This window comes from Triticum aestivum, chromosome 2D (assembly GCF_018294505.1).
Source record: "Triticum aestivum cultivar Chinese Spring chromosome 2D, IWGSC CS RefSeq v2.1, whole genome shotgun sequence".
Classification (NCBI taxonomy): Eukaryota; Viridiplantae; Streptophyta; class Magnoliopsida; order Poales; family Poaceae; genus Triticum; species Triticum aestivum.
This window is the reverse complement of record NC_057799.1, coordinates 494,671,096-494,679,712: the sequence shown is the minus strand read 5'-3', so window position 1 is coordinate 494,679,712 and position 8,617 is coordinate 494,671,096. Positions and strand designations below refer to the sequence as shown.

The following is an 8,617-nucleotide window of genomic DNA, read 5'->3' as shown; positions in this document are numbered from 1 at the left end:
TACTACTACTGGTACAAAAATATATCGGCGTAGCTCCAGGATAGAAAGCGGGCTAGGAGATATACCTATCCAGTCACTCTATCCCCACCGTTTCTACAAATACAAAATAAAAAAGGCTCTATCTATCTATCTATCTCCACCGTATTTCGCGAGGCATATCGCGTATGTGGCACGGCGGCGCGGGGGGCTGCCGGCCGCCCATGCATGGGTGCATGCACGCACGCGCGCGGCGTGAGAGGGCTGTGTGTCATGTGTGGCTACGCGCCGCGCTCCGACGAGGACGAGGGCGATGTCAGCGCGGCGCACTTGTCCCCGCACGGCCGCGCCACGTCGGCCCGGGGCCGCACACGTGTCCGGTGAGACCTCACCCCATGCAGGCGTTTCCGTTTCACCGCCTGCGCAGTCCGCACCCTCCCTCTTTTGTCCCCATGCCCGGCTCATTAATCTCCCCATATCTATCCATCGCCTCACCAGGCCCAGGCCCTGCCTGGACCAGCCGCTATAAAACGCCACCGCCCCGTAACAAACGGCGTCGTCGGCGCACACAAACTCTACACAGTAGTACACGGTATCGGTGCTCGTATTCGTATACCTTTGCTGCTGAGTACGTATTTCGTTTGGTTGCGCTGGGGTTCTTGGTGGGAGATCGATCGGTGGAGGGAGGGAGGAAGGGCCGTAGGGTAGAGAGAGATCAATCAGTAGAGGCACCAGCAGCCCTCCCTTTTGTAGGGGCACCCCCTTACTTTCCCTCTCTTTTTTCTTCTCCTTTGCCTAGCCAGCTTCCTCTCTCCTCCCTCTTTCTTACACTCTTTGGGCCCTTTCCAGTTGTCCACGCTCCCCCCGCTCTTTTTCACCATCCTCTCGCTCGCTCCCATCCCCTCCCCTCGCCGCCCCAGCCAGCGTCCTCCTCCTCCGGACCTCCCCTTCCCTTCCCACCCCTCCCCTACTTGTACCACCAGGGCTCCTTTTCCTATTTCATCCTCTCCCTCCAATTCTACTCCTCCCTCTCCGCCCACACCACACTCACTCGGTGTGTGTGCGAGAGAGAGGAAGGAGATGAGCTAGCCAGCCCAGAAGCCACAATTAATTCCCTACAATTCACTAGTCCTCCCCCCTCTCGATTGCTCCACACAGTTCTACAGCCAACCACCTGCTGCACATACAGATTTTGCCTTCCTTTGCTGGCTTGGTACCCAGCCGGACAATTTGAGAGCGCGCGTTCAAGGCGGTGGTGCAGTGGTGTCATCATCCATGCAGCAGCAGCAGCAGCGGCACCAGGGTGGCGCGTCTCAGTACGGGGCGCCGGCGCCGGCGGACATGGGGCCGTTCTCCGCGCAGCAGGCTCCGGGCCCGGTGCCGCTGAGCGTCCGGCCGCCGCCACCGACGCAGCAGCAGCAGCAGCAGAACTCGCAGCCGAGCTACGATGAATTGGCCGGCGCGTCGGGCGCCGGCGGAAGCGGCTTTCCCGACGACGACATGCTGGGCGACTCCGGCGGGCACAGCGGCGGCGGGCTGGGGTCGGGCGGCAACCGGTGGCCGCGGGAGGAGACGCTGGCCCTCATCAGGATCCGGTCGGAGATGGACACCACCTTCCGCGACGCCACCCTCAAGGGCCCCCTCTGGGAGGAGGTCTCCAGGTAAGAAAGAGGTCGAGAAAGTAAAACCGCACGGTAATTTCCACACACATTTCGCAATTCACCGCAGCAGCATCTTGTCTTGGGCATGATTTCCCCCTGCGCAAGCGACTAACGGTTTCGTGGAATTTAGCGCTGGTTGGAATGGAATGGGATGGTTGCACATGAAATGATGGCGAATTATGCGCGCTTGTTGTTACTGCCCGCGATTCTCCTCGAATTTCCGGTTTTCCTTGCCTTTCCTGGCCGATCTAATCAAATGCGCCTCGGTTTCAGCGAGGCCGTGGAGTAGGAGTAGGAGTGGTAGGCGTAGGGTGGCGGTAAGAATCTGGGCTCCTGGGGATCGTTCGTACCACGGTGTGAGTGCAGGCGCAGGCAGGCAGGCTGCAGGCGCAGTCTGCCAATGTTTTTCGCTTTCAGTTTTTGGGAAAAGAAGGAAGGCAGCCTTTCTCTCCCATCCCAATGCGGCCTCACTCATCTTTGTTTATTTCCCTCCCCAGTTTTCTACTGCCATCGGCTTCAATTCCCCTCTCATCCCTCAAAAGACGAGATGGCCTGCGGTTAACCAATTCCCGTTCTGCCTATATGCTTCCTTCCTCGCCCTCTCTCTCTCGTCCTTGCCTCTCCTTGTCTCTTTCGTCGGCCCGGAGAGGAAGAAAAAGAGAACACACACACGCGAAGCTTCTTCTTCTTCTTCCTGTAAACGCACCGCTGCTCATTTAATCCGCTCTGTTTCTCTTGCTTCCAGTCCTTTGATTGATTGATTGGTTGGTTGTAGTACCACGCAACGCGAGTAATTAACCTTCCGTTTTTGTGATCTCAGGAAGCTTGCGGAGCTGGGCTACAAGAGGAGCGCCAAGAAGTGCAAGGAGAAGTTCGAGAACGTGCACAAGTACTACAAGCGCACCAAGGAGGGCCGGGCCGGCAGGCAGGACGGCAAGAGCTACCGCTTCTTCCAGGAACTCGAGGCGCTGCACGCCGCCACCGCCGCCGCGCAGCAGCAGCAGCAGGACCACTTGCCGCTGGTCGTCAGTGCCGCCCCCCCGCCGCAGATGCACGCCTTCTCCGCGCCGCAGCCGATGAGCGCAATGCCGCCGCCGCCGGGGCCGATGCAGCCGGCCCCTATATCTTCGGCCGCCCCTGCGCCGGCCGTGGAGCCTCCCCAGCCGCCGCCTGTCAGCCTGCAAGGCTTGAGCTTCCCGTCCATGTCCGACTCTGAGTCGGACGACGACGACGACTCCGAGGACGACGACATGACGGCCGAGACCGGCGGCAGCCCGGATGGCCTCGGCAAGCGCAAGCGCGGCGGCGGCGGCAGCAAGAAGATGATGGCTTTCTTCGAGGGCCTGATGAAGCAGGTCGTACAGAGGCAGGAGGAGATGCAGCAGCGGTTCCTGGAGACCATGGAGAAGAGGGAGGCCGAGCGCACGGCGCGGGAGGAGGCCTGGCGCCGGCAGGAGGTGGCCCGGCTTAACCGCGAGCAGGAGCAGCTCGCCCAAGAGCGCGCAGCGGCGGCCTCCCGCGACGCCTCCATCATCGCCTTCCTCCAGCGCATCGGTGGGCAGACCGTGCATGTCCCACCCGTCGTCATGCCCATGCCAACGCCGATGCAGGTCCAGACCCCGCCGCCGCCAAAGAAACCTCGACAGCACCTCCCACCCCCGCCGCCGTCACAGGCTACACAGCAGCCGCAGCCGCAGCCTCAGCCCATCCCAGCTGCGCCCCTCCAACAGCAACCGCCGCCGCAACCACCGCAGCACAAGGAAACGACGCGCGAAGAGGTCGGGACGCCCCGCAGCGCACCGGCCCCGACTTCTGCCGGCTTATCACTCGCGCTGGTTCCCGTCGCCACGGAGCAGCACGTCGTCGAGGCCGCTGGTCTGGGAGGAGGGGAGAGCGGAGGGGGGCCGTCGTCGTCACGGTGGCCCAAGACGGAGGTGCACGCGCTTATCCAGCTCCGCATGGACATGGACAATCGCTACCAGGAGAACGGACCAAAGGGCCCGCTGTGGGAGGAGATCTCCGCCGGGATGCGGCGGCTGGGTTACAGCCGCAACTCCAAACGGTGCAAGGAGAAGTGGGAGAACATCAACAAGTACTTCAAGAAGGTGAAGGAGAGCAACAAGAGGCGGCCGGAGGACTCCAAGACATGCCCGTACTTCCACCAGCTCGAGGCCATCTACCGCAAGAAGCACAACGGCGGCGGCAGCAGCGGCGCCGCGGCCAACAACGCCGTCGTGTCTGTCCCTGCCGTCGCGGAGCATCAGAACCTGAACCGGCACGAGATCGAGATCGAGGGGAAGAAGATCAACGACACCGACAAGAGGAACAACGGAGGAGTCGGAGCCGCGCAGGTGCCGACAAGCAACGGGCAGACAACGCCGACGATGGCCACGTTCGACCTGGGCGTAAAAAAGGTAATCGCGCACACCATTTTTACCTTGCAGCCTAGCGTGTTTGAGCTCGATCAGTCGATCTCGATGGATGTTTTTCGGGGTGGAAACTAACCGGATATGCGCTTGCCGTAAAGCCAGAAGACGCTGTGAGGGAGCTGAACGAGCAGCCGCACCGGGAGTTCACGACGGACGAGACCGACAGCGACGACATGGGCGATGACTACACTGACGACGGCGAGGACGGCGAGGACGACGGCAAAATGCAGTACAGGATACAGTTCCAGAGGCCAAACCCGGTCGGCACCAACAATGCGCCTCCACCGCCAACCACCGCGGCGACAGCAGCGCCGACATCGACCCCCGCGAGCTCCTTCCTCGCCATGGTTCAGTAGGCGCTCAGCACCATGGATCATCAGCATACTTCCAGTTCCAGGCAGACAATAACCTCGAAGCATCACCATCATTCACCATCACCGAGTCACCGTTCCATGCGTCACCTCCTCGAGTCGATCATCGCCATCACATCGCACCATCACCGACGACGACTGTTCCTTTTCACCTTGTAATTCCTCTCGTGCCATTCCATTATTTATTGATTCGTTCTGTGTAATAAGAGCCTCTCTTCTGTCCCCTAAACCGGCCAAGGAGGCAGAGGGGGTGGCCGGTAGAGCAAGCAAGTCCCTGCGTAACATAGGTGTTCATCGTCGTGTTAAGGCCAAGAATTGTACATCGATGTAAGAGTCCTGATGTCTGTTTCTTCTTCTTCTTCTTCTTCTTTCGGCGGTATACAGGTTTGTATACAGGTATACATGAATTACATACATTTCAAGCAACTTGGATCAGAGGTCCGAAAACTGTTTTTAGCGTGGTGTCGCCGCCCCCCCCCCCCCCCCCCCCCCCTTTTTTTTTACCTGAGAGTATAAATGTCGTTACAGTGTATACTTTGTGTGCCTATTCTTTTTTTATTGCGGGAACTTTGTGTGGTTATTTGATCATATGTTCACATGTTTTTGGTTTTCATTGTAGAGATTCTACGTGGCCCACCTTTTTTCAGTGGAACTATTTTTTACCTTGCCAATATGACTTTTCTTAAGCTCAGGTGTTAGAAATTATGAGCTCATCAATGTAAGTACCACTAGACTACCATGATTGAAGATGAAGTAGTACTGTAGATTGGAAGTTTTTCTAAAAAAGAAAAGAGGTACCACTAGACTAGTTTATAGAAGAAGCCACTTGTACTGTTAGAATTATTTTTCTTCACCCCACAATGCACTGGTAGTAGGATCAGGAAACTGAACTGTGCGCACAGCATAATAAAATTCTTTCTCTAGTGACATGGCCTGATGGCCATGTGTCCTTTAGTCAATTATTTACTTGCATGCACTCAGCCATTTAAGTGGAATGGAAGAAATTGGTTAAAGACATTTCATTGTACTAAAACAAAACTCATATGACATGCCATATTTCTTTTGAAATATAAATTCCATTTGTGCAATCGAAGAATTAAATAAAATTGTTATGCATAGATTCTTTGTGACGAAAAACTACAAGGAAAGCCCCTACCGCGTCATTTTTCAAAAAAAGTGCATAATATGTACAATGGGCGGGTTCATCTAGAATATACTCATAAAGTTGCATGCCCTCTTTGAGACTAGGCTTATCATTTAGATTGTTATGTACTCATTCATATGTAAACCCAACCATTGCTATACATAGAGTAAACCCATAAGAAAAGTACTTCTTAAACATCCTAAAGCATTTATGAATGTTCACATCATCACCCCCAAATATGATTCCATTTCTGTGAGTCCAAGTGCTCCAACATCCAAGGATCATCATTTCATAGAAAGATTGCTGTCTCACTGGTTTACTGTCCAATAGTATCTCCATGATAGGCTGGTCCAAGTTCCATTCCTGATTTAGCATCCACCAGAAATTTTGACTGAAGTCACACTCAAAGAATAAATGGGCATAAGTTTCCCTGGCATTGCCCATACATAGGACACATGATGATGATGGACATGGTTTTTTTTCTTGAGGAGGAGATCTCTGGTGTTAAGCATGTCAAGGACAAGAAGCCAGAGGAACAATTTATATTTATGCTCTAAACGAATTCTCATATCACTACAAAAAATCACTATTTCTTGTGACGGAGTTAGAACTGTCACCGAAGACCATTTTCGGTGCCAGTGACTGTCACTGACTGATGGCAGCCTGGGGCACCCCCTCCCCCCGCGGTGAGCATCTTCAGCGATGGTTTGGTCAGATTTTAGGTGACATAGGTTCAATGTCACGAGACATGTGCATATTCGGTGATGTTTTCCAGTGTCACAGAAAAGGTTGGACTACGAATGGTACCTACAAAACGAAATGGATTATGTGGGGTTCTGAACTATGATCATTGGTATTCTCTGCCATGGCAAAATTGTGAACATGTTCAATTCAAATTTATTTTGTCCATAACTTGAGATCCTCAAAACCAAATCAAGTGATAGTTTTTTGTCACGGGGTGAAATCCGAAAGTAATAGAGGGGAGGAAACGAAGTTTGACATAGCAAAGCGCAGGAGGGTGACACAAGAGGTATACAGGCTGAGGCCCCTTGCGGTGGAGATAAAAACCCTAGTCCAGTTCTCCGAGATTGTTCTTGCACATGTGTTTGCGATTACAGAGGTTCCAAACCCGTAACAAGGTGCCGAAGATGTGCTTATATAGAGTTTGCTACCTCTCTACATGCTATGTTACATGTGATTTTAAGAGAGAAAGAGTTAATACCCACCCACTATAGCGAGTACCAGACGGTCTAACACTATTAGTAATGCTAGGATTGAAGGCTTGGTAACGCTGAAATTAATGCCCTGTCCGTTGAGCTGCTTTCATCCGAGTGGAGCGCCCGAGTGAAGATATCCCTTCTTAGTCCGAGTCGAGTGACGGGAATGTCCACTCAAGTAGCTTATCCTGAGTGACTAAACCCCCACCATGCATGACAGTATATTGTTTTCCTACTGTTATTTATATTTTTTTGATCAATATTTCACTTTATGATGTAATTCACCTTTTCTCTCTTAATGTGCAAGACTTACATGAAGGGCGAGATTCTCGGCAGCTGAAATTCTGGACCCAAAAGAGCTACAACAGAGATAGCTATTCCCCGGAGCTCCAAATGACCTGAACTTTCACGAAGATTTTTTATTGAATAAAAAAAATACTGGAATGAAGAACCACCAGAGGGGGGCCACCAGTTGCCCACAAGGCAACAAGGCGCACCCTGATGTCTTGCGGGGCCCACAGATGCCCTTCGATGCCCTCCTTATGCTATATGGCAATTTTCCCTAGAAAAAAATAGAAGAAGACTTTCAGGACGAAGCGGCGCCGTCTCGAGGCAGAACCTGGGCAGGAGCACTTTTGCTTTTTGGCGGAGCAATTCCGCCTAGGCTACCTCCCTCGGGGAGGAGAAAATTGAAGCCATCGACATCACCAAACATTCCTCTCGTCATGGGAGGACTCATCTCCATCAACCTCTTCACCAACACCATCTCATCTAAAACCTAGTTCATCTCTTGTATTCAATCTTTGTCTCAAAACCTCAGATTGGTACGTGTGGGTTGCTAGTAGTGTTGATTACATTTTTTAGTTGGTGCTGGTTGGTTTATTTGATGGAAGATCATATGTTTAGATCCTTAATCATATATTATACTCCTCTGATCTTGAATATGAACATGAATTGTGAGTAGTTCGGTTTGTTCTTGAGGACATGGGAGAAGTCTTGTTATAAGTAATTGCGTGAAGTCACACGTTCTCTAGGTTCGAAGGGATGCAGTGCCCAACTATCGACTCCTCCCTGAATTGCGTTATCAGAGCCGAGCCAGGAATAGCCGTTAGTGGCCACCTACCACTTTTCACCGGTGTGGTATTCGTTCAATGTTTTGATGATATGTATGTTGTTCTTCCTCTAGTGGTGCCGTGTGAACATCGACTAGATGACACTTCACCATGTTTGGGCCTAGGGGAAGGCATTGGGGAGTAGTAAGTAGATGATGGGTCCGAGAGTGACAGAAGCTTAAAACCTAGTTTGTGCACTATTCCGTAAGGGGCTAATTTGGATCCATATGTTTCATGCTATGGTTAGATTTATCTTAATTCTTCTTCTGTAGTTGCGCATGCTTGTGAGAAGGGGTAATCATAAGTGGGTTGCTTGTTCAAGCAAGTACAACACCCTAGCACGTGTCCATCCACATATCAAATTAGTTTTAGCAGTTGAGTTGTCAATTCAACCACACCTGAAAACTAAATATCTGCAGCAGAGTGATCAGTAGCACAGTAATATGGTAGTTTGATAGCAGTGATAATAGTAGAAACAGTAGCAGCAATAGTTTGTAGCAATTGTGACAGTAGTAACAGCAGCAGTAGTAATAGTAACTTAGCAAAGATCAATATGTGAAAAGCTCGTAGGCATTGGATCGATGATTTCGTTGGATAACATTCATCATGTAACATTCAAAACCTAGGGCGACACAGAACTAACTCCAATTCATCAATATAATATAGACATGTATTTCGTATATAGTCATACGTGCTTATGGAAAAGA

The 8,617-nt window shown here is 51.9% G+C and overlaps 1 protein-coding gene across 2 annotated transcripts; it reads left to right on the top strand.

The window, feature by feature from the left end:
• Positions 1–551: 551 nt before the first annotated feature.
• Positions 552–4,863, top strand: LOC123054056 (trihelix transcription factor GTL1). 2 transcript variants are annotated; one of them, XM_044477719.1, is made up of 3 exons: positions 552–1,637; positions 2,458–4,051; positions 4,169–4,863. In XM_044477719.1, exons 1-3 carry the CDS (start codon positions 1,252–1,254, stop codon positions 4,178–4,180), a joined length of 1,992 nt encoding a protein of 663 aa, XP_044333654.1. In that variant the 5' UTR covers positions 552–1,251; the 3' UTR covers positions 4,181–4,863. The 2 variants fall into 2 exon arrangements, with proteins under 2 accessions (XP_044333654.1, XP_044333653.1); XM_044477718.1 differs by having other exon boundaries at positions 560–1,637; positions 4,165–4,863.
• Positions 4,864–8,617: the final 3,754 nt, after the last annotated feature.